Below are 27,388 nucleotides of genomic sequence, written 5' to 3'. Positions count from 1 at the left end.
TTGCAAGTGAAATCTTCTTTGTAGCCATCTATTGGGGCAGCAACATCAGAGCTGGTGATACTAAGAAGCTGAATAAGCTGACGAAGCTGATTAAGTAGGGTGGCTCTGTGCTGGGGACTGCTCTGGAGCCCCTGGAGGTGGTTGTTGAGAGAACAATGCTACGCAAACTGCTAGACATAATGGACAACAATTTACACCGAATGCACAACTTCCTGGTCAGACAACAACGTTTCTTCAGTCAGAGGCTCCTTCAACTCTTCTGTGATAAGGACTGCTACAGAAAGTCATTCCTGCCCACAGCAAAAATAGTTTATAATGAGGAGACACATTCTGAAGACTTAGGAATGTTCCGACAATGCACAATATGCACAACAATGCACTTTTTTTTTAATTGCACATTTTAAGATTGCACACATAGATAATTTTCATTGTAAATTTTTAGCCTAGTAGTTAATGAATCTCTTTTTGTTAATGTGGTGTCATGTCTGTTTTTTTAATGTAAGTTGTGTAAGTTATATGTGAAAAGATGCTGTAACCAATTTACCTTTGGGGATCAACAAAGTATTCTATCTATCTATCTATCTATAGACAGAGAGAGAGAGAGAACGAGTGACAGAGACAGTGAGAGAGACAGAGACAGAGAGACAGAGAGAGAGATGCTGCTGCTCCACCTTAATGCAGCTTGAAGCAGTTGTTTTTTGTTCTTTGTGTTTGATTTCAGGAGATGAATATTATGCTTGTCACTGTGATGTATGGAGGCTGAACTCCTTCACTTGTTTAGAAAGGCCTGCCTCTGGTTTAAAGCCAGTGCTCCAAGTTGATCTCAGGTCTTTTACCCCTCAGATAAAGACTGAACCTGGACCGACTGCCTTCACCACTTTGTACCTTCTAAATCAGAGGTATTTAATTCAAATTCAAATAGGTTCAATTAGACAAAATCGCAACACATCTTAAAAGCTGAACAACTTCATCACATCCTTTTTTCTGTCTGTCCCTCTTCTATCCAGTTTCTCCACTTATCTCCCTGATGTTGTCTCTCCCCGGTCTGTGTACCTCACTGACTGACTCCACTCACAGTGATTGGCTTTTCTAGCCAATCACTGTGAGTGGTATATGATTTTCTAGCCTTTACAGCACTGGTCACATGACACTACTCATAGTGTCATGTGACCAGTGCTGTAAAGGCTAGAAAAGCTGTTAAAATAAAAATGCTCTGTCTAAATTTAGTAAGTCTCAATAATTATAGGTGACTAGTCTGTGTCTGGATATGACAAGCGTGTCCTGAAAGGCTACAGTAATATATGGTTTTTATTAAAACACCAGCCTGTTCCTTTAAGACAGATTTAATTAGAATTTTTTTAAATAAAAAACTGTTGAAACATGTAAATGTGTAACATATTTAGTTGATATAAATTTATTATATGATTAATGCTCCTGAAATCATGCAGAGAGACATTTATTGAAGGAAAACATAGTCGTCATTAGAGTAATTAATGTGCAGTCACCGTGATCTGTACTGGTATAAACAGTATTCAATTACATTAATCTGAATGTCAGCATTTTAATCAGAAAGTGATAAAATAACTGTATAATAAATAATATGATGTGTCTTTGTCCAGGCTGTTCAATGTGCAGGCTGTTCACTGTCCAGGCTGTTAATTGTCCAGGCTGTTCACTGTCCAAGCTGTTTATTGTCCAGGCTGTTAATTGTCCAGGCTGTTCACTGTCCAGGCTGTTTATTGTCCAGGCTGTTTATTGTCCAGGCTGTTCATTGTCCAGACTGTTCACTGTTAAGGCTGTTCACTGTCCAGGCCATTGACTGTTCAGGCTGTTCACTGTCCAGACTCTTCACTGTCCAGGCTGTACATTGTCCAGACTGTTCATTGTCCAGGCTGTTCACTGTCCAGGCTGTCCATTGTCCAAACTGTTCATTGTCCAGGCTGTTCACTGTCCAGACTGTTCACTGTCCAGACTGTTCACTGTCCAGGCTCTTTGTCAGTCTGTCTCTGCCTGGAAGAACAAACACAAACAGTTAGTCAGAGATCAACAACTTTCTCAGGACCTTCTGAGTTGAGATGTTTTAAAATGAACTTCTCTGTTTTCAAACAACAGCAATGTCACTGAGACCTGATCCACTCAAAGACCAGTCCACATCAATCCAGATCAGTACCCATCGTGTTCTCTGTGCATCAGACCTCAGCTGAATTTTCTGTTTGTACAAGAAAATCTTCATTAAGTTGGTTCCATTTGTTACCAGTTGATCTGTTGTAATTACTGGTTGATGAACATGTAATTAGTGTAGGTGTTGGATGGGAGACTGCAGGATTGTTTAATCAAACCAGAGACTAACATTAACAACTCATCACTCCAAAGAGAAAGGCTCCATCTTTTACTCTGACAATGTGGCTTCATTAGTGTCACCCGCCTATATACAGATGGTAGCTCAGCTACTAACCTGAGCTCACACTGGTTTAACTTTTCATGTGACAGTGGTTTAAACCTGATGTGAATACAGTTATAGAACATAGTCATACACTGATAGAGCCCAGCCTGTTTGTACTGTCAGACAGCTCCTCTGTGATTTAGATCTATTGTTGTGAGAGAGGGAGGGGTCAGAGAACAGGATGTGACTCATTCCCTGTTTACCACCATCAGGTGGGCACATCAATCAAAAATCAGTTTAATTGTTAAGAGTTTAGCCCAGTGCAAATACCACAGCTCAGAGGAACAACTCCAGGGTTCCCTACTTATCACTGATCAGAAGTTTGACCATTTCCAGTTCAACTGACTGAACCAATACACATGCTTTTAGGTCGCACACACCAGTGACTCAAGAGAACCTGTGGTATTCAGCAGTTTTCTCCTAGAAAGAGAGGTGATCTTTGGACCACAGAGTCTTCTTTTACAACTGTCTTGGTCCTGAGAGTACCCTGCTCTGATGAGCAGGTGTATCTCAAATACACCCGAGACCATCAGGTGTGTTAGAGACCATCAGGACCTGTTCCTCAGTAGTCTGAATCAGACCATTGTACCACAAACCCCCAGTAACCTTTAACTTCAGTCAGACTCATAACAAGCTCCAACCAGGGAACGTTCCTCTGGTTTTCATTTCATTGGCTCAATGCATTTGTGAGAGGATTTTAAAATGTGATCACTTTTAAGGCAGGAAGTGTGTTAGCTCCAGAATATATATCTGACCTCCACACCCCCTACCAACCTGAATACAAGCTGAGATCCTCTGGTAGGTCATTCCTTGCCATTCACTGATCAAAACTAGAAACTAAAGATGATGGACCATTTTCTATTCAGTGGTGGAACCACCTGCCAGTGGAGATCAGGGAATCAAACTCATCTTTGAAGTTACTGTTTTAGACTTAATTGAATTATTAATGGTCTTGCTCTTTCATGATGTATAGATGTATTTTAATAAGCACTTTGTTACCTGTTTTGAAAAGAGCTGCTTCAATAAAGGTGTTACTATCCTCTCTCTCTGTGTAGGTGTGCACTCAGTTGTATAATTAAGGAAAAAACTGAATTCAAATAATGTGTTATAAACGTGCTCAGAACAACCATAAGCCAACCTGCTTCTCAGTAAAAAACAGAAGTTGACTAAAGTAGAAGAAAATGTTCCTGAATGACGCCAAGAATCATCATCAGAATCAAAGGGCTTTATTCCCACACACCTGGGCAGCCGTTAATATACTTGGATAAATGAAGTCTACCTGTCTTACCTCTTGCGTGATGTCTTCAGTTCACCCAGACAATCTTAGGGATTCACTGCGTAAAACCCGGTCCTGTTCTTCTTGGGTGTGTCCCCCTGTTGACAAACAAATTCAAACATCCCATCAGGCTGTTAATGAGTAAGAGTTTTATCATGTAATCTCAACATACATGTAAATGTGTCAGCTGTTATTTCATGTACAAAGTGAAATAAATATTCAGCTGTATCACTGTAGATGTGCAACACTCACAATAATGACAGGGGTAGAGTCTGGTGTCTGTGTCACCGGGGCCTGAGGTGAGTACACTGACAGAGGCTCCTGGGTCGGTTGTTTTTTTTCAGTGTAATATGGATCATCAGTGGTGTCCATGTGGCCACTTCCTGTTTTCTTACAGCACCATCGCGCCAACTGAAACAATAGAGCATCAACAGATCAGAGACTACAACCGTCTTAGGAAGCTGTGTCCCAGTTCAGTTCACCTACTAATGATGGTAGATATGGTGTCTCAGGTGATCTCTGAGTATGTTGCTTCACCTCCACCTGGCTGACACACACCATGATACACATGCTGATATAGAAATAATATATGTATTCAGCTCTTGGTGGCTGACAGCAGACATTTTGACTTGTCATAAGAAGAAGCTCATCTCTCATTAAGAACATCTAAGGTACATTCATGAGATTTTCAGTTTGGGTCCACAACAAGCTGAAAATCCCAGACATTTAGTCTTGTGTTTGGTGCTGATGGTGCACTAAGGGTCTATCAGAGCCTTTTCCCTGAACACTGTTGCTGCTGAAGATGACACTGATGAAGCTGTTAGACTGGACCAAAACAATGAGTTGAAAGAGGCTAAAAGGCCTTACAAATACACAGTCAATTGGCCTATTAATATGAAACTATTGATTAGTTTGCAGCTTTACTTTGGTTGTGTTCCAGTGAATCAGCATTGACATATATTCAACATATTCAGCTGTTATTGTTCGTGCCTGTGTTTGACTGTCATGAATCATTTTTGAATGCATGTGATGCAACAGATATATTTTCTTTATTTAACACAACTTCTGATCAAAATCCAAGGTTTCTGTAAAATGTGACATAGAACAGAGACAGTGAACTGAAAGAGCACACTGTAATGAACCCGCCTGATAACTCACCATCATGATAAAGATGATTATGAGTAACAATAAGATGGCAGCAGCTAAAACTAAGAGGGCAATACCCCATCCAGGAATTGGGTCACTGCTCCCACTGCTGCTGCTGCCAACTGGTGTCTGAGGGTCACTGGGCTGAGAATCGGTCTGTCCGCCATGTGGATGCACTGTTGTAGTGTGGGTCACTGCTTGGCCTCCATGTGTTGTGTGATTGTCACTGTGGTTTCCTGGATTTGTTGTGGTGGTTGAAAACAGTATGGCGTCATCAGAGGAAGTGTTCGTTTTGCCTGCAGATGATGTTGTAGGATCTTGGCTCGTGGTAATAGTAGATGTGAGTGCTGTAGTTGTGGGTGCAGTGGTAGTTGTTTTGGTTGTAGCCATGGTAGTTGTAGGTGTTGTGATATTTGTAGTAGTTGTAGTAAGTGTTGTGGTTTTAGTAGATGTTTTGGTTGTAGTAGGTGTTGTCTTGGTTGTGGTAGGTATTGTTGTGGTTGTAGTAGGTGTCGTTGTGGTTGCTGTAGGTGTTGTTGTAGTAGGTATTGTTGTGGTTGTAATAGGTGTTGTCATGGTTGTAGTAGGTGTCGTGGTTGTAGTAGGTGTTGTTGTAGTTGTGGTAGGTGTTGTGGTTATAATAGGTGTTGTTGTGGGTGTTGTTGTGGTTGTAGTGGGTGTTGTTGTAGTACTTGTGGTTGTAATAGGTGTTATTGTGGTTGTGATAGGTGTTGTTGTGGTTGTAGTAGGTGTTGTGGTTGCTGTAGGTGTTGTTGTAGTAGGTGTTGTGGTTGTAGTAGGCGTTGTCATGGTTGTAGTAGGTGTTGTGGTTGTAATAGGCATTATCGTGGTTGTAATAGGTGTTGTCTTGGTTGTAGTAGGTGTTGTGGTTGTAGTAGGTGTTGTTGTGGTTGTTTTAGGTGTTGTAGTAGGTGTTGTGCTGATTGTAGTAGTTGTGATTGTAGGTGTTGTTGTGGTTGTAGTAGGTGTTGTGGATGTTTTGGGTGTTGTTGTAATAGGTGTTGTTGTAGGTGCTGTGGTTGTAGTAGGTGTTGTTGTGGTTGCTGTAGGTGTTGTTGTAGTAGGTGTTGTGGTTGTAGTAGGCGTTGTCATGGTTGTAGTAGGTGTTGTGGTTGTAGTAGGCATTATCGTGGTTGTAATAGGTGTTGTCTTGGTTGTAGTAGGTGTTGTGGTTGTTTTAGGTGTCATTGTGGTTGCTGTAGGTGTTGTGGTTGTAGTAGGTGTTGTTGTGGTTGTTTTAGGTGTTGTAGTAGGTGTTGTTGTGGTTGTAGTAGGTATTGTCGTGGTTGTGGTAGGCGTTGTCATGGTTGTAGTAGGTGTTGTTGTGGTTGTGGTAGGTGTTGTGCTGATTGTAGTAGTTGTGGTAGGTGTTGTTGTAGGTGCTGTGGTTGTAGGTGCTGTGGTTGTAGTAGGTGTTGTGGTTGTAGTAGGTGTTGTGGTTGTAGTAGGTGTTGTTGTGGTTGTAGTACGTGTTGTGGTTGTTTTAGGTGTTGTTGTAGGTGTTGTGGTTGTAGTAGGTGTTGTTGTGGTTGCTGTAGGTGTTGTTGTAGTAGGTGTTGTTGTTATAGTAGTTGTGGTTGTTGTCTTAGTTGTGGTTGTTGTAAGCGGGGGCACTGTGGTTTGTTTTATGTTGTCCACTACAGAAAAAAGAAGAAGGACCGATTACAACTGTAGACGACGTCCCAACATGAATATGACACAAGGCCCAGAAGTGGGTGTAAAACAGCTGATCTTACTGGTTGTGAAGTCCAGATTAAGTTGGAGACCTCTGGGCTCAGCGTTTTTGGCATTGTTATGAAAGAGTATGTAGACAATGACTGAATTGATGGAAAAGGTGTTGAAAATGACAGTCGCATTTGCAATCACTGATCCAGAGCTGTGAAGAAACGTATGGACACAGTAAAGAAGAAGTTATAGTTCTGCTCCAACAATCAATGCAATTCTATGTGTAAATAATTACATGTACTTCCATGGTCATGGATATGTCATAGTCTCAAAAAAATCGTAAAACATTACGATACATTAAAATACTGACAAACAGCAGCAACATTCACTCAGAGAGTCTGTAGCTCACCACAGCTGATGGCACTGATTAAACACTGATAGAATCAGTGAATGTGGCCATGTACAATAGTTTCTCTGTTCAGGACATAAAACTCAACAGGCTCATGACACTTCAACAGGGTGGCAGAGAAATGGAGTCATCATTGGAAGGGTTAGTGTATACACCCAAATCCAGTTCCTCCATGAGTGAGAGATCAGTGATGATACCTGAAAGTCATTGCTGCAACACCTCCATAGAAGCTATTGGTGGGACAGGCACCGGCATCAGGGCAGTCATAGACTGTTTTCAGCTGCAACAAATAAAAGAGAAAAAAAACAAATACAGATCAACTCCACTGACCTTACAGTGGAGTACATACAGTATGTACTTGCTGCAACAGTATGTCCATAGCACAGCGCTTAACAGTTCCTTTGTTTCTTTGCACTTAGTTACAAAGACCACAGTTATATCTGCTACCAGTAGACCAACTAGATCAGCAACACAAGAACATCAGTCTTGAAATGCCTTTAAAATTCTCCTTTTTAAACTTGGTGGTCCGCAGCAGATTTTATTTGTTTTAATTTATTGCCTTCCTAAATCTGTCAGCAGCTTTTCAACAGAATTTCCTGATTTTTTATCTACACTTGTTTTAAAGTACGATATCATTGTTCTTTGTGGTGACTTTAATATTCATGTTGTGTCCCTTCAGATGTGCACACTCCTTCGTTTTTAAATATTACGTCATCGCTTAATTTTAAATGGTATGTCTATGGACACACTCATAATGGCAGACATACCGTGGACCTTGATTTTACCCTGGCTGTGAGAGTCCCCACAGTGGAAACTATGGACATTAGTGTTTCTGACCATAAATGCATAGTGTTTAACTGTGAAACAGATCACACTTCACACATCATCGTATTTTTAATGAACAGTGTCACAATGTTCTGTAGACTTCGCCAACTTCGCCTTATCCAGACTGAACCCTGTGGTACAGATGAACTGATGGACAGTTTTAACTCTGTCTGTACATCCATACCATGCATTATCTCACAAAGATAGTATCCAAGATGAAAGTGTCTACCAGTCCTGTAGATATAATTCCCACAGCGTTTTTTTTTTTTTTTTTTTTAAATCAGAATCATCGATTCTATTCTACCATATTTGTTTAAATTTGGTTATTTTTATCAGCTCCTTATCCAATGGTTGTGTCCCAGATCATTTTAAAACCATCTATGTAAAACCTCTTTTAAAGAGACCAGGACTTGATCCAATTTATCAAGAACTACAGATCAATCTCAAAGTTGCCATTTATGTCAAAGATTTTAGAAAAATGTGTGTGCCAGCAATCACTTTTAAAAGCCGAAAACAACAACATTTTTGAGACATTTCAGTCTGGTTTTCATAAGTACCACAGCACTGAAACCTCCCTCCTCAGGCTCACTACTAATCTGCTAATGGCTGCATATGGATGGGATGTGTTCAGTCCTTGTTCTCTTAGACCTTACTGCTGCCTTTGATCTGGTCAATCATGGGATCACTGGATCCTGTTAGATAGGCTGAGGCACTGGGTAGGAATATCAGCAGAGCATTACGATGGTTGTCTTCCTACCTGACAAACAAAACTTTCAGTGTCTCTATTATCATTCTTTTCTCCTGTTGGATATGGTGTCCTACAGGGGTCAATTTTGGGACATTGTTTTTCCACCACTATGCTGATGATACTCAGATTTACCTCCCTGTCTGACCCCAGTAGGCAGAGTTCATTACTTGACTGATGTCAAACTGTTTGTCACAAAACTTCCCTCAACTTAACTCAGAAGGTAAGACAGAGATTGTTGTAATTGGTTCCCAGCAGATGGCAAAGTAAATCCTGCCCCCTGCTGGCATCCTGGTGGAACACATGAAACCTGCTGCAAAGAATGTTGGTGTTTGGTTTGTCAGAAATCTTTTAAAGACGCAGAGACCATATTGGATGCTTTTATCTCCTCACACCTCAACTATTGAAACAGCCTCTTCACCTGCCTCAACCAAAGATCCATTAACCGACTCCAAACTGTACAGAACTCAGCTGCCAGACTTTTACCAGAATCCAGGGGAATTGACCACAACACATCGGTTTTAGCCTCCTTGCATTGGCTCCCAATACGTTTTAGAACTGATTTTAAGATCCCACTGTTGATGTTTAAAGCTCTTCACAGCCTCTCTCCATGTTATATATCTGACCTTTTAACAGCATATGAGCCAGCTTGTAGCCTGAGGTCTTTGGACAGAGGTCTTTTAGTTGTTCCTGAGGCAAAGCTAAACACCAGCAGTGACAGAGGTTTCACAGTCAGAGCCTGACACTCTGGGATGAGCTGCCCGAGGAGATCAGCTCAGCAGAATCAGTGAGCTCTTTTAAAACTCCTCTTGAAACATAATTTCATAATTTAATGAGTTTTACTGATCACCCTCTTGCTGGTGAGACTGTCTTTGGTCTATCTGCACTGGTACTAATACACTTCAATTTTAATTTTATTTCTGATTGCTTGTTTTTAATTGTTTCCTTATTTGACCTGCAGGTTTTATTTTGCTGCCTTTGTAAGGTGGATGTCAAAAAGTGCTCTATAAATAAAGTTTATTATTATTATATTATTATTATTCTAAATCACATATGTGCTACTCTTATGTATTCTACTCTCTCTCTGTTATTATTTCTGTTGAAGTAAATTGTATTGTACGTCCTTTCTCTCTAACTTGGCCTCATGTCTGTCCTGCTCTTGTTTGACCTTACTGTTTGGCTTTCTGTTGTGATATTGTTGTTGTTGCCTTTGTTTTGCTGTTAAAACACATTTGTGAAATGTTTTTAGAGGTGATATATAAAGTTCTTTCAGTCATTATTATTATTAGTATCAGTATCACACTTCTGAAAAACCCCTGATTACATTAAATAATTAAACACTTTCTGAAGTCCAGTGCCAACATTTCTCTCTGAATCTGTGTGTATACCAAAGGCAAACAATCGACTCAGGACTTATTAGCCTGTTAGCCTGTGGCTATTACTCCTGATTTCTGCAGTCTGAGTCATGAGAAATGACTCGTTTCTGGCCATGAACAGTAAACTTTGACCAACTCCCACACCTGAACCTCACCTATGAGTGTGAGCTGAGAGTTGTGTGTCCTCACCACCAACATTGCTGCCACAGCCCTATCATTAAACAATGGGTTTTGTCTTTGATAATGGACATCAGTAATAGAATGATTGATTGAATCATCTGAACAGTGGAGATAGAGACAGAGAGAGAGACAGACAGAGAGAGAGAGAGAGAGAGACAGAGAGAGAGACCGAGAGAGAGAGAGAGAGAGACAGAGAGAGAGAGACAGAGACAGCAAGAGGGAGAGATAGAGAGACAGCGAGAGATATGAACATCTGTCTTTCATATGTGTCACTCAGTCCCAGATGTTTGTGTTTTATTACTGGTCTGGTTCCTGGTTCTGGTATCTTGTCTGAATTAAATCCTGATGTAATGTAAAGATCCACCACATATTCATCTCCTGGAGAGCATAACTCATACTCATACAGGACGTGGTTTTAGAGGTCAGGATTCAGGGGTCAGGGGTCAGCCCTCTCTCGAGCAGATTTCATGCATGAGTTATTGATATCTGTCTCAGGGAGCAGTGACATACTGGAAGGGTCTGAAAATGTGGAGGGAAAACTTCTTCCAAGTTGAGAACTTACTGTCCTCAAAAGAATGACCCTGGTGCTACTGAAGTGGTCATCATCATCATGATCATCATCTTACCAAATCACTGACTTCATGATACGTGGTCTGATATTTCTCAGATGCAGGGTTGAGCAGAGCAGCGGTGAACTCTCTGTTGGTGATCTCCATGGGAACGAAGAAGGCCATCTGCTGGATGGAGCTAAGATGCTCTGCATCGAGGGCGTGACACAGGTGAAGACAGCGGATGGTCATCAGGCCTGCAGGAGTTAGAGGGACAGGCTGTGTTAGCATAAGACTGTTGAGAGGACAGATGAAAGACTGTGAGGTGTTCAGACTGCAGTGTTTCTGTCTGTCAGACGGATGGAGTAAGGGATTAATAATCTCTTTTCTCCAGCTGCTGACAATACGTCTAAAATGTCAAAATCAGTCTGAGAAACCTGGTGCTGGTCTGAGGAGGTGCAGCTGTGTGTGTTTCACTATGACAGGACTTTATGACCATAATAAACACTTTCAAATTTAAGGATGAAATTTTGGCTTCAGCTTTAAACCAATGAGGAAAAGTTCAGTAGAACTGTACAATGTTGACATTCACACCTGTAAGTTTCTATTCGCTTACCAGGACTGTGTGAACTGAGACACACAAGGAGGCCTGAGGGAACGAGACATGAGGTCAGAGAGGAAAGACGTAAAGAGTTTACATGTTAACATTACAGGGAACAGTGTGACTGAGCAGCAGCTAATTTCTATAGTCATTAACTGCAGACATTTACACACCAACAACCAGTCGAGGACCTGATACAGATGTTCTTTCTTCAAACACACTGTCATTAAAAATATGAGGTCCCAGAGGGTCCCCTGTACTGGTCCTGTACTGGTCCTGTGCTGGTCCTGTACTAATGTAGTGTGGGTCCGTACAGTACAGTGCAGTACTGGTCCTGTACTGATCCTATACTTGTCCTGTACTGGTGCAGCACTGGTCCTGTATTGGTCCTGTACTGGTGCAGTGCTCGTTCTGTCCTGTTAATGACTCTGTAAACTGAGGAGACTGTGGGCCGTCTCATATAGCCAGTGTTAAAGTGAATGATAAAAGCAGCAGGAGCAGCAGTAGGACTTGTCCACCTCTGAGCAGAACATATCACTCTCTCTGATGAATGATAGAAGGAGGAGCAGACCTGCTAAGACATTCATTGATATTTCTTACCTAAAATGGTCACTAAGCACAGAGTCCTGGTCCACAGCCGTCCCAGTCCTACCATGGTGAGTCCAAGTCAGTACACTTTAGTGCAGTCCTGCTTTGGTGATCTCTGGGACACTCTTGATTATATAAATGGTGTTGTAGTGTTTCACGTCAAGGGTTTTATTCATTCAGGATAAGAATGGGCAGGGATTAGAGGCCGGACCAGATCTGAATCATATCTCCTCTACATTATTCAGACGTAAAGGAAAATCTGCCTCTCTGTTTACTTTGGCCGGGAAATACAACTTCACTGAGTTTGTTGAGATATCCATGTGTTGTGCAAACTTTTAACTACAATTGTTATTTCATCTTAACTTTACTTTGAAACAATGTGTGGGAGGGGTCTGTTGTATATGCCATTGTCAGGGTTAACTGTCAAACTAAAAGCCTTGGGAGAATGTTAGTTTGTGTTTGCAATTAAATCTACTGGCACAACACCAATCTGCAGTTTCCCACTCTCTCATTTACTGTTGTCATCTACAGGTAACTATACCCGTATAAGTGTTTCTGCTGCTGGAACTACTGCTACTGTTATTGAACACAGACAACATACACACTGATAATTAAAATAGACAGAATAAGATGTTCAGGTAGCTGAACAATCTTACCTTCACGTAATAAATACAGGTACATATACACAACTACTATAATAACTTTATTGTTTCTAACTACACAAGTGTTGGCAGCAAAAGGTCATTAAAGTTTAATAATGATTTATACCAAAGACCTACAGTTAAGATATGGTTTCACTAAATGTGAAGAATTAATGGAGAAAATATTGAAAAACCTCTGAATGAAATTTTCAGATTCACAGGTGTGACATTTTTGTAGTTGTTTAGTTTGAAACCAAAGAAATAAAGTGAAAAAAAATATTTGTGTTTTCTGTAAATATTTACTGTGTCAACTGAAAAAAATAAAATGATAATTCTTTAAGTTATTCTTCTTTTTAATAACTGAATGAACTGTTTTTCACTTTGACATGAATTTTCCACACATTTACACATTAGAATCAAATCAAACACTGAACCAAAGAGGTGTATTACAGTTCAGAGTTGTCCAGCAGAGGGCAGCATAGACCAAACAAAACTACATACGTACATTCGTTTTCTTGAGGACGTGAGAGGGAGCTGAACTCCTTCAAGGCTCTGCCTCAGTCTGCTGACACCTGCCTCATAAAACCCCAGTGTGTCCACTGCTCATCTCCCTTTGTCACTCTGACAGTGGTTTCACCTATGAAGATTCTGCTGTTGGACAGTAATATGTCTTCCTAGGCTGGCAGCCTGGATAAGCTCACCCATCGGACAATGTGAATTCAGCCTCAAACTTCATTCCTTTACTCACCAAAAGCGGCCTCCAGAGGTGGAAAGCAGCACTTTAGCTTTGCTTTGATTTTTGTCACTTCTCCTTCTGAAGTTAGCATGCTAACCAGCTAGCCCAGTCAGACTGTCTCATCACTTTCTGATACTGAGTCACTGTAGTGTCTAGTCTGTCCTGAGGACGTAGCTGCTCAGAGGATGTATTATAACCTCCTGTCTTATAAACACAACGATGGCTGAAGCTTTTGGCAAGTCTGGTAAATAAACAGCTGTTAATTCAAAATACAATACCTGTGAATGACAAAAAATACACTAGAATTTCAAAATAAATTCAAAATAACTGACTTCCGGTTGACTTTAGGTCATGGCACCAAGTGGCTGTTTTTAATGCCTACCAACTTTCATACATGTAGGTGAAACGTACTCTGGGATGATGCATGTGCAATGTTTTGTGAGTTTTCGAGCACAACTAGCACCTCAAAATTCTAAAAATAATTAGGGGGTGCTGTGGAGCCACCCTGTCATGCCTGTGCCCGATGGCAACATCAATTACACAGTAACGTGTGTGCAAAGTTTTGTGCTTTTCATCATTAACTCAATTTCATGAACACACAAGCATCTTTACCCCAACATGACCCAAATCAACAACTATTGTGTCGATGACACTCCATGTCAGAGGACTCGTTCTCTAGTAAATCAGGGCTCTGTCCTTCAGAGGTCATATGTCTTATGCTTCACTTGCTAGATGAAGCTGTGACGCACATATAGAATGGTTGTAGGGTCACCACATGTAAAAACTCCAGCATCTTCACCAGTGTTGACTTTGGTGAGACTGTAGTTCACATCAGACATCCACCAGGAGAATGTGATATGGGCCAGTGTACAGTGGGGCCAGCTTGGTTATAAAGTTGGTTTGTGCATCTCCCCTGGGATGTGACTTAACTCTGACAAGGTCTTCAATCCTAAAGGAGACTTGACAACACCTGAGGTTGTAGTAGCATTTCCGCTGATCTGACTTGCATTAAGCACTGCTCAGGCATGATCATGCACTTCTTGCAGTGAGGCTCTCAGGTTTTCAGGGTAGGGGACTCCTGGATCATCCTTTCCACCCAGTGTGGGCTGAGTGACGAGGTCAAGTGGAGTCTCCAATTCTCATCTGTACAACATTCAAAGAGGGACTAAGACCTGTACTCTCATGAGGTGTGGTGCGCAATGTGAAACAGATATGGGGGATGAATTTGTCCCAGGACATGTTTGTGTCCTTCATATGCGCGGATGGCCATTTTCAGAGTGGTTTTAACACGCTCAGTTGCATTCGTCTGTGTTATGATCAAGCAGTTATCATAAAGCACCATGTCGGGCAAAGATGCCATGGATGAACTTTTAAGCTGCAGCCTGAGCTGTTGCATCCCTCAGATCACATACTCCCTGACATTAGAAATGATGTTCGGCCAAAAGAACCTGAGCTGTAGGCGTGCTAGTATCTTTGCAATACCTAGGTGTCCTGCTGTGGGATGATCATAATAATACACAAGCAAACAACCCCAGATGGCAGTAGGAGCATAAAGCTTAATTTGCTTCAGTGGGGGTAAGTCACACTTTGCTTTTGAAAGTAGAGGAGACCATCCTGAACTGCACTCTATGGGGAACCATGGCTGTCATACTCTTTTTATTGGCTGTCCTCCAACTGACGGAGCAGCTTGCCAGTCACGACATCCTCCAGTTGCAGCTGCCACACGTGGGAGCGGTCTGCCAACATCACTGAGGGCAGGGCATGGAGATCCAGGCTCCTGATCACTGCGTGCACAGGGAAGAAAGTAACCTCAACAGCTCAGCTTTCTCATCACTCTCTAGGCTTTGTCATGAATAGCAAGATAGCGGAACTTCAAAAAACATAATGGGAAAATATCAAACTGCTGGTGGACACACTTGCCCATAAAACCAATCGTTAGCGAGGTGATCCACAGTGGGTCACAGGATGTGCCATTTGCCAGCCAAACTGGTGGGGCTTGGACGTTTTCAGGGACTAAGCCTTCCCTCACAGCTGAAAGTGAGGCACCTGTGTCAACCGCACCTTGAAAGTTCAATTTCACTTTAAAAGGGGTGTTTCATGGTGACTGTGAAGTCTCATCTTCTACATGACTGAGTACAAGCTGCTCATCAGAATCAGAATCAGAATCAGAATCAGAATCAGTTTTATTGTACTTTATTGTAACTCATGCGGGGTGGACGAGAGTGAGGGAGGTGGAATCAGAGGGTTGCCTCTGTGAAATGTCTTTCTCCCTGGAAGTTTCCCTGCTTCCTACTGGCTGGCCTTGTCTCCATCACCATGTTCCCATCTTCAGCTCTCACAGGAACTGCATCTGAACTCTGATTTGTTGGCGGAGCTGCCCTCTCGTATCTAGGCAACACAGCATGTCATAAGGCTGCTCATTTCATAATTTCAACTGTTACAGTGCAGTGCCAGATCTCCAGAGAAGTCAGGTCATTATTCATAACTCCTCATGATTGTTTCCTCCTTTCCTTGACTCCTATAACAGTCAAGTTATAGAAAATGTAATAACAATCTCCCCTTCCTGAGTTACAGTGTTAAATAATGGCCAGAGGTGTTTCTGCAGAACATTTTGATATAAAATGTCGTAATTTTATCTTATTAGATTTAGTTTTAAATTGTTTCAAAATAAAAATATGAATTCTTGAGTTATGGCTTAAGGGTGTTTTGTGAGGTCACAATGACCTTGACCTTTGACCTTGGACCATCAAAACCAGTTCATCTTTGAGCCCAAGTTTATATTTGTGCCAAGACATTCCTTCAAGGGGATATTGCTGTCAGGAGAGCGAGATGGATGGACAGCCTGAAAACTTAAAGCCTCTGGACAATAGTCAAGTTTTGGATGGGAAGGTGATAACTTAGCAGAATAGTTTATAAGGTGGAATTTTGTCCAGCTGTGTTGTAGCCTGTGAGACCAGAGTGCTCGTGTGGATATGAAGTGACTTAATATCAAGCACAGGAATGAAACAGCAGAAAGTTCAGGAATATGATAGTTAAACTGAATTACATTGACTATTTGCAGCTTTTTACCGATGAGTGTCCACTAACAGAGGCAGCATTGATTTCCTGTCACCAGACTGGGGTCAGTAGGGGGACATCAGATTATTTCTGTGTGTATGCTGTTGAGTTAGCTGCCGTTCTGTTAGCATTGGAGTGGGTGGTAGATGTGATAGCAAGTAAAATACTCATCTCCAGTGACTCATTGTCAGTACTGGCAAGCATCAGCCAGAATTAATTGAGAATTACTGTTAATTAATTCAAGTTTAGCCTGTGAAAAGTATCATGTTCATGTGGATGCCAGCGCACTGAGGAAACACACAGGTTAGCGAAGGAGGTGGTTAGGAGATGAAATGTGGAAATTAATTTTAAACTTTCAGAGTCAGAGGGGAAGAGCATAGTCTGGAGGGAAATAATGAAATAGTGGCAGCAGCACTGGGACAATGTGAGAAAAGACATGCACTTACATGAGAGTCTAAATGAAGTATCAGTGGAGAGAAATAGAAGAACCAACAGAAAGCAGTTATGAGTGGATTAAGGATTGATCACAGCAGAGTCACTTCTTGTCATAGAGGAACATTAAACTGATCATTTTGTGTCAAGTAAAGGAGACAGTGGAGTTTGTCCTGGTTTTAAGTAGGAAGTATGAAGAGGAGAGAGGGGCGATGATGACAGGAAGAAACCAGGACACGTGGAGACCAGGGTCAAAGATGTCATGACCTAGTGAAAGGAGAGAAATATATATTTAGGTTTTTGAAAGATTGTAACGGATGAGTAAAACCAGAGGGAGGTAGTAATACAACATAATGAATGTCAACTGCCATAAAAATCCAGAGGGTCTGCAGTACATGGTGCGGGGCAGAGGGTGGCGGTAGGGCTTCTGATAATCCGGGTGTCAGCCACAGGCAGCACCACAGAAGAAGAAGTAGCAGCAGCAACAGCAGGTCCGCAGAGGGACGGTCAACAGTTCTCTTTACATCTTCCCAGTAAATTGTCAAAACGTCGTACGCAATGAGGTAATTATCCCTCAACACGGTGAACCTTACACTCGTGGTGTTTTACAGTTGCGTCTGAGATGTGTTGACGCTAGCTGATGTTAGCTCCTGTGCTAGGAAGCTAGCGGCGTGTATTGTTTGAACGCTGCCCACAGGCTGACGCGTTAGCTGGGTAGAGACTTCATATTTCATCCTTTGTCCAGATGTGAAGTGTGTTCATGGTGTCATGTCTGAAGTACCGAAGGCCTGCTACCCTCATGTAGCTCATTTCATCACTATCCGACAGGCTAATTTTAGCTAGCACCGCCTAGCCCAGAGAATGAATGGACCTACAAGGTCTGTACGGGAGCCGAGCAGCTCAGTAAAGTTATGTTAGTTTAGCCTCGTAGCATTCACGTTCGCTGTGCAGTGAGATCGAATGGTTAAAAGCTCCCAAACTGAGTCCACACGTGTTTCTGTGTTTGTGTCCAGAGGGGACCGCGGCAGGGGCCGGGGAGGCCGCTTCGGGTCCCGTGGAGGACTGGTCCAGGGGTGAGTTCAGCCTCCGAGCTGCTGCTTGTTTGTATCAACACCATGAAAGCATCATGACTCAAAGCCGAGTTAGTGTATGAGGGTCATCGTAGTCCACTAAGACTCCAGAGTCCTGGTTTCTGCTCCCACAGCTGTTTTCAATTTAATGAATCACTGCTAACAGATGGAGTCAGGGCTGAAGACACACACCTGAGCACTTTATTAGGAACACTTGTACACCTGTTTATTCATGCAATTATCCACTCAACCAATCATGTGACAGCAGTGTATAGAACCCTGCAGACCCAGGTGAAGAGCTTCAGGTAGTGTTCAAATCAAACATCAGACTCAGAAAGAACTAATACAAACAGTGAACAACATAAACTAACGGTGAACAACACATGAACATGTAGCAGCCCTGTGTGCAGTGACTGTTGGAGCCTAATGTTTACAGAGCTCTGTTGTATATTAACACTAATGTGAACCTGCTCACATTAAAGCTGAGACTCACGTCTTTGCTGTCATCTCCATTATTTAATTAAGAGTGTGAAGAGCATGTACCTGTACCTGCACCTGTTGTCTGCAGGGGACATGAGATCTTGTTTTGATGTCATTATCACAAACTCTTCTCTGCTCTTTGCTCCTCAGGTACCGTCCCTTTGTCCCACACATCCCGTTTGATTTTTATGTGGTGAGTAAAAAGTGTTTCACTGCCTCTGGCTGCAGCCTCCATCACTTCTGGATGTGGTTGATGGGTTTGCACCTGTAACCACAACCAAAAGTGATGTCAGTGTCCAGGCGCCGTATTCACAAAGGATCTCAGTTACATTGAAACCGGTCAGTTCAGGGGCTTGCCCAGACAAAGTGTGTGTGTGTGTGTGTGTGTGAGTGAGTGTGTGTGTGACCTGAGTGACCTGAGGATGTTTTGTGAATCGGCTCCTGAAGTACAACTGACCACCATTGCAGCCAGGTAAGACATTCTCACAGGTTGTCACCTGAGTTTCCTGTGAGTTATATTGACACCATGTTGTCCTAATGTAAGCATAGCATAGCATGCGATGTCATTGTTGTGGGTACTGAAGCAGACTGTTGTTTGTCACCAGTGTGAGATGGCCTTCCCCAGAGTGAAGCCTGCACCTGACGAGACAGCCTTCAGTGAGTGTCTGCTGAAGAGGAACCAGGACCTGAGCCCCACCCCTGCAGAGCAGGTCAGTCCCAGACCTGCACTGATACCGGACCAGTCTCTCATGTAGCCCTGTTGTTGTATACACTCACTGACAGAAACCTTGTTTACTGCTCTCTTCTGCTTTTAGTCCTCCATCTTGTCCCTGGTCACAAAGATCAATAATGTCATTGACAACCTGATTGTTGCCCCCGGCAACTTTGAAGTGGTGAGTTTTAACCATGGCACTGCTCACTGCAGCTGTGTTTGACGGATGTGACTAATAAAGATTTTAATAGTTTCTTATAGATGATCAGTCAGGTCCCAGGTGATGAGTGTCAGTGGACTGAGATCAGCTTTATTTTAATAAACATGTGAATCATTCAGAATGAAACAGCACAGGGTCAAACTGTAGATAATCAGACTTTAATCTGATTGGTCACATCTGTCAATAACCTGTCGATAGTCTGTCAATATCCTGTTGATTACCTGTGGATAATGTCACTGCAGACAGCTGAATGATCTACCTGTGTGTCCTCACAGCAAATTGAAGAGGTGCGTCAGGTGGGCTCTTACAAGAAGGGTACCATGACAACAGGACACAACGTTGCTGACCTGGTTGTGATCCTGAAGATCCTCCCAACATGTGAGTGACCAACAGGAAGGGATGTCACCTGTAACACTCTGCAGTCACACTGTTTCCTCTCTCATTCACACTGATGATTTCCCTCTACAGTGGAGGCCGTCGCTGCTCTGGGCAACAAAGTCGTGGAGACCCTTCGTACTCAGGACCCCACTGAAGGTACCTGCTGCTCACACCTCCACCTGCTGCACACAGCTCCACCTGTCAGTGTGTTCACTGATCCTTAGACGTAGCTCTGTAGTTAAGGTGGAGGGTTATGACTGTGTCCTGTTAGTCTATGATGTCACACACTGGTGTGATGCCTCAGCAGCTGACTATGTGCGCTCTGGTTTCAGTGCTGTCCATGTTGACCAATGAGACAGGCTTTGAGATCAGTTCAGCTGATGCCACCGTCAAGATCCTCATCACCACTGTCCCCCCCAACCTGCGCAAGCTGGACCCTGAGCTGCACCGTAGGAACACACACACCGTCCTCCTGTTTGTGTGACTTTCCAGATGTTTAGATGAAACTTTATAAAACATCAGAAACAGAGCCCACCTCGGGCTCTTGGTGGTGTGGGGTCTGGGCTCTTGGGGGTGTGAGGGTTCAGGAGAGACTGGGGCTCATGTTGTTTCTGTCTTCCTCAGTGGACATCAAGGTGCTGCAGAGCGCCCTTGCTGCCATCCGCCATGCCCGCTGGTTTGAGGAGAACGCCTCTCAGTCGACGTGAGGACATCTTCTGTTTCCTGTCACACAGCTGATCTTCACTCACACCTCCAACACTCACGTGTCTTTATCTGATCTTCAGGGTCAAGGTGCTGATCCGCCTCCTGAAGGACCTGAGGCTGCGCTTCCCTGGTTTTGAGCCCCTCACTCCCTGGATCCTGGACCTGCTGGTGAGTCCTGACACACAAGCAGAGTAAAGAGCTGCAGCATGTGACTGTGTGTTGTGGGTCAGTGAGTGGTGTGCTTTGTGTTGCAGGGCCACTCTGCAGTGATGAACAACCCGTCCAGGCAGCCGCTGTCCCTGAATGTGGCCTACAGGTCGGTTCCCGCACTCAGGTTAGTTCTCTGTCCTCTGATGGGACCTGGTCTGAGTGCTGCACTCTGTGTTGCAGGCGCTGCCTTCAGATGCTGGCTGCTGGTCTCTTCCTTCCGGGCTCTGTGGGCATAACCGACCCTTGTGAGAGTGGGAACTTCAGAGTGCACACAGTCATGACCCTGGAGCAGCAGGTGGGTCTGGGTCTGGTCCTGGCCCTGGTTCTGTCCTCTGCAAGATCAGAGCAAATGTGTGTGTGCTGATGTTTGTTTATATGTGTGTGTGTGTGTGTGCGTGTGCAGGACATGGTGTGTTTCACCGCACAGACACTCGTCAGGGTACTGTCTCATGGAGGGTACAGGAAGATCCTCGGACTGGAGGGAGACGCCAGCTGTAAGATGTCATCCAAAGAGCGCCACACTGACCACAAACATCTCCAAACCCACACACTAACAGCTGGTAGCAATGACAACACTAACACACAATGACACACTGAGTGTCCCTCATCTATCGTTCCAGACCTGGCCACAGAGATGTCCACGTGGGACGGCGTGATCGTGACCCCGTCAGAGAAGGCTTACGAGAAACCTCCAGAGAGGAAGGAGGAGGAGGATGAAGCTCTGGAGGAGGGAGGAGATGGAGAGGATGAGAGCATGGAGACCCAGGAGTGATGAAGAGGAGGAGGAGGAAGAGCTGACGTTCAGCAATGTAAATATTTGTGTGTCCGCTTGTGTGTGAATGTGAGCTTCATGTAGAGTCCTAACACACAACTCTGCCCTCTCTCCACAGTGGAGTCTCCTGGACAGAGACCTCCCGGACAGAGACCTGGTCCCTGTCAAGTCAGAAAAAGGACTGGACTCTGTTTTGTTGTCACATTTTTACTTTGTCTTGTTCTGTTTGTATTTTGTCTTTGTAACAGTTACAATAAAGTTTTTTTTAACTTGAGCCTGTAATGAGTGAGACGCACGCACACACAGTCTATGTAACAACACAGGTGGAGAACAGGTGTGACTGACATGTTTTGCTCGTGGGTCTGAAAATGTCTTATAACTGGTTTCAGATGGTCCAGTCCAGACAAGATTCAGACAATCAAGTGCGTTTCAGATGGTCCAGTCAGCAAGGGGACAGACTGTGAGAATCTGGATCTCACTCATCAGATATTATCTACCTGAAATCTAAACATTCATGTCAGACTGTGGAGGTGTTGTCTTGGAGACGAGCAGCAGGAAGGGGGACGGCTGGACCTGTGGAGACCACATGGATCCTGATGTCAGCTGGGTCCAGAGGGACAGTTTAGGTCAGGTATCTGTGCCTCTGGAGCAGCAGGATCCAGATCCACCACTACTCATCATTACTACTAACCACTATTATCTGTCATTATTATTGATAACACCATTACCTACACAGCTGTTCCTGGTCTCTCTCTCTCTTTTCTCTTCTACCCCCCCCCCCCCCCCCCCCCCCCTTTTTTTCTCCTCCTAAACCCAACCGGTCGAGGCAGACGGCCGCCCACCCTGAGCCCGGTTCTGTTGGAGGTTTCTTCCTGTTAAAAGGGAGTTTTTCCTCCCCCCTGTCGCCAAGCACTTGCTCTTTGTGGGAACTGTTGGGTTTTTCCCTGTAACAAAGTAAGGTCTTGACCTTACCCTGTAAAGTGCCTTGAGATAATGTATATTATGATTTAGCACTATACAAATAAAATTGAATTGAAATTGAAAAGCTCTGAGACAAAGTGACTTTATTCTGGATGCAGATATTATTGGAGCATCCCAAGGGATCACTACAACATGCAAAACTGGGTTTCCATGACAACAGATGATGCCAGCCACCACTGCATGAGCTAATAATTAGGTATAAAGTAACTGATGGTCAGGGTCTGAAGAACCTGTTAAAAACCAGGATCAGCACCCTGCATGGTGTAGTAGACCCAGAGCTCAGAGACATGGACCTGGACTGAGGATGAAGTCTAACTTTGTTTTGGGGGTGGGGTGGGGGGGCCATGAGGACTCAGAGTGGAGCTGGAGGTGTTCAGCAGTGAGTGATGCAGAGTGAAAGAGGGTCCTCAGGGGTCAGCAGTCCTCATGTATGCACCCTGTCATTATTTAGAACTAGTCTGAAGGATCTGGATCCCCTGCTGCCATCCCAGAGTGGTCAGTGAGTTAACCCTGTTAGATTGTGGTCTCAGTCCTCCTCGTGGCTCCACTCTGGGTTCATGGCTTGAGTTTGAGCCAGGGGTGGACCATGGTGAGGATGGACAGGACCGAGGAGGCCAGGCCACAGGCCCCCACAAACCCAGGTCCTGTGGGGTAAATCTGTAACCGGTCCAGAGGGATGAAGATGTCACAGCTGTTCTTCAGCAGGTCCAAGAGCAGTGGTGGGTTGCTGTACAGCACCATCACCAGCAACTCAAGCTGCCTGCGGAGCCGCACCGCCATGACTGGCATGGCTGCAGCAGCTGGGGTGGCAGGGGAGGACAGCTCGTCATCAGACAGGGCGGTGCCGGGGTAAGGTGAGGGTGGGGATTTGGCTGCTCTGTAACGTGCTTCACACTCCATGAGGAGGTGGAGCTCGTACATGTCTCGGGTCAGGTTCAGGATCAGAGCGAAGAGGTAGTACCTGCAGAAGTGGAACACACAGGTGGATCAGATGAGACACTCAGGTGAACATGGCTCCTCTGTCTGACTCCATCACCAGGGGCCCCTGGGGGTATCATCAGGGTCCTCTGGACTCCTGTCAGACCAGAACCACCAGCTGACAACTGCTGCTGACAATGTTAACACACACATCAGTCTGTCAGTTTTCCAGCTCAGGGTTAACCCTGTTGTCCAAAACAAACAGCCTGAGGTCACACAAGTTCGCTGGAGGTCAGAGGAGGTCACTAGAGTTCACTGAAGATCAGTGGAGGTCACTAGAGTTCACTGGAGGTCCAAGGAGGTCACTAGAGTTCACTGGAGGTCACTAGAGTTCACTGGAGATCAGTGGAGGTCACTAGAGTTCACTAGCGGTCACAGGTGGTCAGTGAATGTCACTGGAGGTCACTAGAGTTCACTGGGGATGACTAGGGTTCACTGAAGGTGAGTGGACGTCACTAGAGTTCACTAGAAATCGCTAGAGGTCACTAGAGTTCACTGGAGATCAGTGCAGGTCACTAGAGTTCACTGGAGATCAGTGGAGGTCACTTAAGTTCACTGGAGGTCACTAGGGTTTGCTGGAGGTCAGTGGAGGTCAAAAAAGTTCACTTGAGGTCACTAGGGTTTGCTGGAGATCAGTGGAGGTCACTAGAGTTCATAGAGGTCAGTGGGGGTCACTAGAGGTCAGTGTGGGTCACTATAGTTCATTGGAGGTCACTAGTCCACTGGAGATCAGTGGAGGTCAGTGGAAGTCAGTGAACCTCAAGCGCTCAGTGTCAGGTGACAAAGTCCCTGTGGAAAGGTGCTGCAGATGGACCCCCTCACCTGAAGGACCTCTGACTCCACTTGTTCTGGTCCAGTCTTGAGATGAGTCCTGTTTTTCCCGCCCACAGGACATTATCACAGGCGAAGTACATGGCTCTGTTGAGGTGGCTGATGGTCAGGCAGAGCCTAAGCACGCTGTCAGACAGGTGGATGGCCCTCTTGGCAGCCTCAAGCGCCTCCACCGAGTTTCCCAGACGCAGCACTGTGGACACACACACACACACAATCAGACACACTCCCACAGTTTTGGTGTCTGCAGAACAAGTCAAAGTGGCTGCTTCACTCACACTTCCTGGTCAGGCTCAAGTGAGCTTCCAGCTGACTGATGGTTCGGAGGAGGTCGGCCGCTGCCCCGCCCCTCTGCAGGGTGTAGCCAAGCAGAGTGCAGGCGTACTGAGCCGCCCTGTGAGCGCACAACAACAACACAGTGTTTAGATCAGAGGAGGAAGAAAAGTGAGCTAGACACACAGACATAACAAACCTGTGGAACCTGTTCACATCTGGAACCTGTTCACTTCTGGAACCTGCAGAAGACAGACCCAGTCCCACAGAGCCGGATCAGTCCGGGACGTTACCTAATGACTCGCTCCTTGGCCTGGCTCTGGGCGGTAAAGCGGACCCACGAGTCCATACTGGCTCCTGGTTCTCGGCCTGTGACAGCTGCTCGGTCGTTGACGTTAACCAGTGGTTAACTAGCTTTTAACCTGTCAGTTAGTGCTGGTTAGCAGCCAGACGCTGCTGCGCTGGAGGTGATGTCGTCTACAACGGTTCTGAGGACACTTTCAATCCCACCACAGGTCCAACATTGTCGGACAGGATTTCCGCCTCCTCTCCCCTCTTCTTCTGGGTATGATGGCGGATTACAGAGCGGCGTGTCGGGTGCACGTCGCCACCTGCTGATCGTGTGTGAAACTCCCCTCGCCCGTGTTCCGGTCGTTGACAGGTTCCACTCTGAGGTGTAGAGATCAGTCTGTTCTTCCCGCCTTTTCCCATAGTGTCTCTCTGTAATAACCCCCTCCCTTCAATTCAGAGAGAGAGAGAGAGAGAGAGAGCTCAATGCATCATGGGAATCCCCCTGCAGTCTAGTTCTATAACAGCTTAACTAGGGGATGGTTCAGGTCTAACTATAAGCTTTATCAAAGAGGACAGTTTGAAGCCTGATCTTAAAGGTAGAGGGGGGGGTCTGATCCTGGACCCAGACTGGGAGCTGGTTCCACAGGAGAGGAGCCTGACAGCTGAAGGCTCTGCCCCCCATTCTGCTCTCAGAAACTCTAGAACCACAGTAGACCTCCGTTTAAGGAGGGGAGTGTTCTGTTAGGACAATAGGGAACTATATGCTAAGAGATAAGATATGATGGTGCCTGACCATTAATGGCTTTGTAGGTGAGGAGGAGGATTTTAAATTCTGTTCTGAATTTTATAGGAGCCAGTACAGAGAAGCTAACACAGGAGAGATGTGATCTCGTTTTCTAGTTCCTGTCAGTACTTGTGCTGCAAGATTTTGGATCAGCAGGAGGCTTTTCACTGAGTTACTGTGACATCCTGACAATAAAGAATTACAGTAGTCCAGTCTAGAGGTAACAGATGCATGAGCTTCCCTTAGAGACAGGAAGTTTCTGATTTTCACAATAATGGTCAGGTGGAAGAAGGCTGTCCTTGAGACTTGCTTTATATGTGAAGTGTGACTGTAGGTCAGAAACCTTGGAGGCCAAGGTGATGTCATCCAGAGTCAGTATACTATCAGATAATGTATTTCTCAGGTATTTGGGGCCAAGTACAATGACTTCAGTTTTGTCTGGATTTAAGAGTAAAAAAATTGCTTTCCCCTCTGATTTTGACATAAAGACCAACCTGGACTCTGACCTGTGATGATTAAAGGTGTGCTCATCTCTCTAGGCTCAGTTTTTATTGAATGCTGCAGAGTCTTGTAGGTGCATCACTGTGCCCTACAGGAAAAACCTGAACCCTCTGTACCTGTAGAACGAGACGACTGCATGTTAACCCGCATCAGTTATACATTCTTTTATTTCCTGTTTGGTAGACCATGACCTTGGTAGACCAGGACCTTGGACCAAACTCCACCAGCTGACCAGCCCACACACAGACCTGGACCTGGTACCATTATTTCAGTTCCAGTTCACAGAGGGAGGTAGCTGGGGGGTATCTAGTGGCCCAGCAGCATATGAATGTCCCACAGTGCAGGTTAAACAGATAAAGTGGTGGTGACCGTGTCACTCTCCTCTGTTCACCTGAGTACAGGTGGGTTTATGTCTTTAAAGCTGACATCCATCAGCCCTGCTACTGCTACTACAATATTATGATATATTCATGTAACACCTCATTTTATCAGAATCAGAATCAGAATCAGAATCAGTTTTATTGCCAAGTATGTTTTCACATACAAGGAATTTTTTCTGGTGATTGGTGCAATTGATCAGCAACAGTGGGGCTCTTGTTGATAAGGCAAATAGCAGATGGGAAGAAGCTATTTTTGTGGCGAGAGGTTTTGGTCCTGAAGGACCGCAGCCTCCTGCCAAAGGGGAGTGTCACAAAGAGTTTGTGTCCAGGGTGGGAGGAGTCAGCTACAATCTTCCCTGCACGCCTCAGAGTCCTTGAGGTGTACAGGTCCTGGAGGGATGGAAGATTGCAGCCAATCACCTTCTCAGCAGAGTGGATGATACGCTGCAGTCTGTTATTGTCCCTCTCCGTGGCAGCAGCGTACCAGATGGTGATGGAGGAGGTGAGGATGGACTCAATGATGGAAGTGTAGAAGTTCACCATCATAGTCCTTGGCAGGTTGAACTTCTTCAATTGCCTCAGGAAATACATCCTCTGCTGAGCTTTTTTGATGAGGGAGCTGATGTTTAGCTCCCATTTGAGATCCTGTGTGATGGTGGTTCCCAAGAAGCGAAAATGCTCCACGGTAGCCACGGGGGAGTCACACAGGGAGATGGGGGTGGGTGAGGCTGCGCTCTTCCTGAAGTCCACTATCATTTCCACTGTCTTCAGAGCGTTTAGCTCTAGGTTGTTCTGCCTGCACCAGGTCACCAGACGGTCAGTCTCCCACCTGTAGGCAGACTCATCGCCATCATTATTTATAGGATGTAAATAATCATGATATACTGCTGTACTATACTGTTATATGCAATACTGCTACATCTCACTTTATATTACATGACACATACTGTATAGTCCACATTATACTGTACTATATGTTTACTGTTACTATACTACTTCATCCTGAAAAACCAGCTCCTCCTGTATTCCTACCATTTACAGGACAGTCTGGCACGGACCAATATGGCAGCAACGTTGACATATCACAGCAACAGGCTGAAGCAGCTAATGCAGCATCTATGTATATATGTCTA

The 27,388-nt window shown here is 44.5% G+C and overlaps 3 protein-coding genes across 4 annotated transcripts; 1 reads left to right on the top strand and 2 right to left on the bottom strand.

Moving 5' to 3' along the window:
* Positions 1-1,342: 1,342 nt before the first annotated feature.
* On the bottom strand, positions 1,343-11,890 carry LOC139634214 (mucin-2-like). Its single transcript, XM_071500528.1, has 8 exons — positions 11,836-11,890; positions 10,713-10,891; positions 7,158-7,240; positions 6,623-6,762; positions 4,878-6,523; positions 3,972-4,130; positions 3,732-3,817; positions 1,343-2,010 (listed from the first exon to the last, which is right to left on the bottom strand). The coding sequence occupies exons 1-7, from the start codon at positions 11,888-11,890 to the stop codon at positions 3,767-3,769; spliced, it is 2,313 nt and encodes a 770-aa protein (XP_071356629.1). The 3' UTR covers positions 1,343-2,010; positions 3,732-3,766.
* A 5,202-nt stretch (positions 11,891-17,092) lies between these two features.
* ilf2 (interleukin enhancer binding factor 2) lies at positions 17,093-21,510 on the top strand. Of its 2 annotated transcripts, XM_071499754.1 has the most exons (15): positions 17,093-17,252; positions 17,703-17,762; positions 18,390-18,432; positions 18,845-18,949; positions 19,055-19,132; positions 19,447-19,549; positions 19,640-19,705; positions 19,882-19,998; positions 20,174-20,252; positions 20,335-20,422; positions 20,509-20,570; positions 20,645-20,759; positions 20,868-20,958; positions 21,085-21,273; positions 21,355-21,510. In XM_071499754.1, the coding sequence occupies exons 1-14, from the start codon at positions 17,248-17,250 to the stop codon at positions 21,234-21,236; spliced, it is 1,164 nt and encodes a 387-aa protein (XP_071355855.1). In that variant the 5' UTR covers positions 17,093-17,247; the 3' UTR covers positions 21,237-21,273; positions 21,355-21,510. The 2 variants fall into 2 exon arrangements, with proteins under 2 accessions (XP_071355855.1, XP_071355856.1); XM_071499755.1 differs by lacking the exons at positions 17,093-17,252; positions 17,703-17,762 and adding an exon at positions 18,047-18,131.
* Positions 21,428-24,959, bottom strand: pex11b (peroxisomal biogenesis factor 11 beta). The gene is made up of 4 exons (XM_071499756.1): positions 24,593-24,959; positions 24,305-24,420; positions 24,018-24,219; positions 21,428-23,178 (listed from the first exon to the last, which is right to left on the bottom strand). The coding sequence occupies exons 1-4, from the start codon at positions 24,646-24,648 to the stop codon at positions 22,773-22,775; spliced, it is 780 nt and encodes a 259-aa protein (XP_071355857.1). The 5' UTR covers positions 24,649-24,959; the 3' UTR covers positions 21,428-22,772.
* Between the last annotated feature and the right edge of the window lie 2,429 nt (positions 24,960-27,388).

This window comes from Trachinotus anak, unplaced genomic scaffold, assembly GCF_046630095.1.
Source record: "Trachinotus anak isolate AG129_WGS33_773 ecotype Australia unplaced genomic scaffold, CSIRO_AGI_Tana_v1 ptg000016l, whole genome shotgun sequence".
NCBI classification, from domain to species: Eukaryota; Metazoa; Chordata; class Actinopteri; order Carangiformes; family Carangidae; genus Trachinotus; species Trachinotus anak.
This window is presented reverse-complemented; position numbering and strand designations above follow the sequence as displayed.

Excerpts from the sequence above, each read along its gene's own strand:
- LOC139634214 (XM_071500528.1), bottom strand. The coding sequence starts at position 11,890 with ATGGTAGGACTGGGACGGCTGTGGACCAGGACTCTGTGCTTAGTGACC. Across the intron at positions 7,241-10,712 it reads ATCATGAAGTCAGTGATTTG|CTGAAAACAGTCTATGACTG; the intron begins GTAAGATGATGA and ends TATTTGTTGCAG. Across the intron at positions 6,524-6,622 it reads TAATCTGGACTTCACAACCA|TGGACAACATAAAACAAACC; the intron begins GTAAGATCAGCT and ends TTTTTTCTGTAG.
- ilf2 (XM_071499754.1), top strand. Across the intron at positions 18,950-19,054 it reads GCCCCACCCCTGCAGAGCAG|TCCTCCATCTTGTCCCTGGT; the intron begins GTCAGTCCCAGA and ends TTCTGCTTTTAG. Across the intron at positions 20,571-20,644 it reads TCCCTGAATGTGGCCTACAG|GCGCTGCCTTCAGATGCTGG; the intron begins GTCGGTTCCCGC and ends TCTGTGTTGCAG.
- pex11b (XM_071499756.1), bottom strand. The coding sequence starts at position 24,648 with ATGGACTCGTGGGTCCGCTTTACCGCCCAGAGCCAGGCCAAGGAGCGA. Across the intron at positions 24,421-24,592 it reads GCCAAGGAGCGAGTCATTAG|GGCGGCTCAGTACGCCTGCA; the intron begins GTAACGTCCCGG and ends GTGCGCTCACAG. Across the intron at positions 24,220-24,304 it reads CTTGAGCCTGACCAGGAAGT|TGCTGCGTCTGGGAAACTCG; the intron begins GTGAGTGAAGCA and ends GTGTGTCCACAG.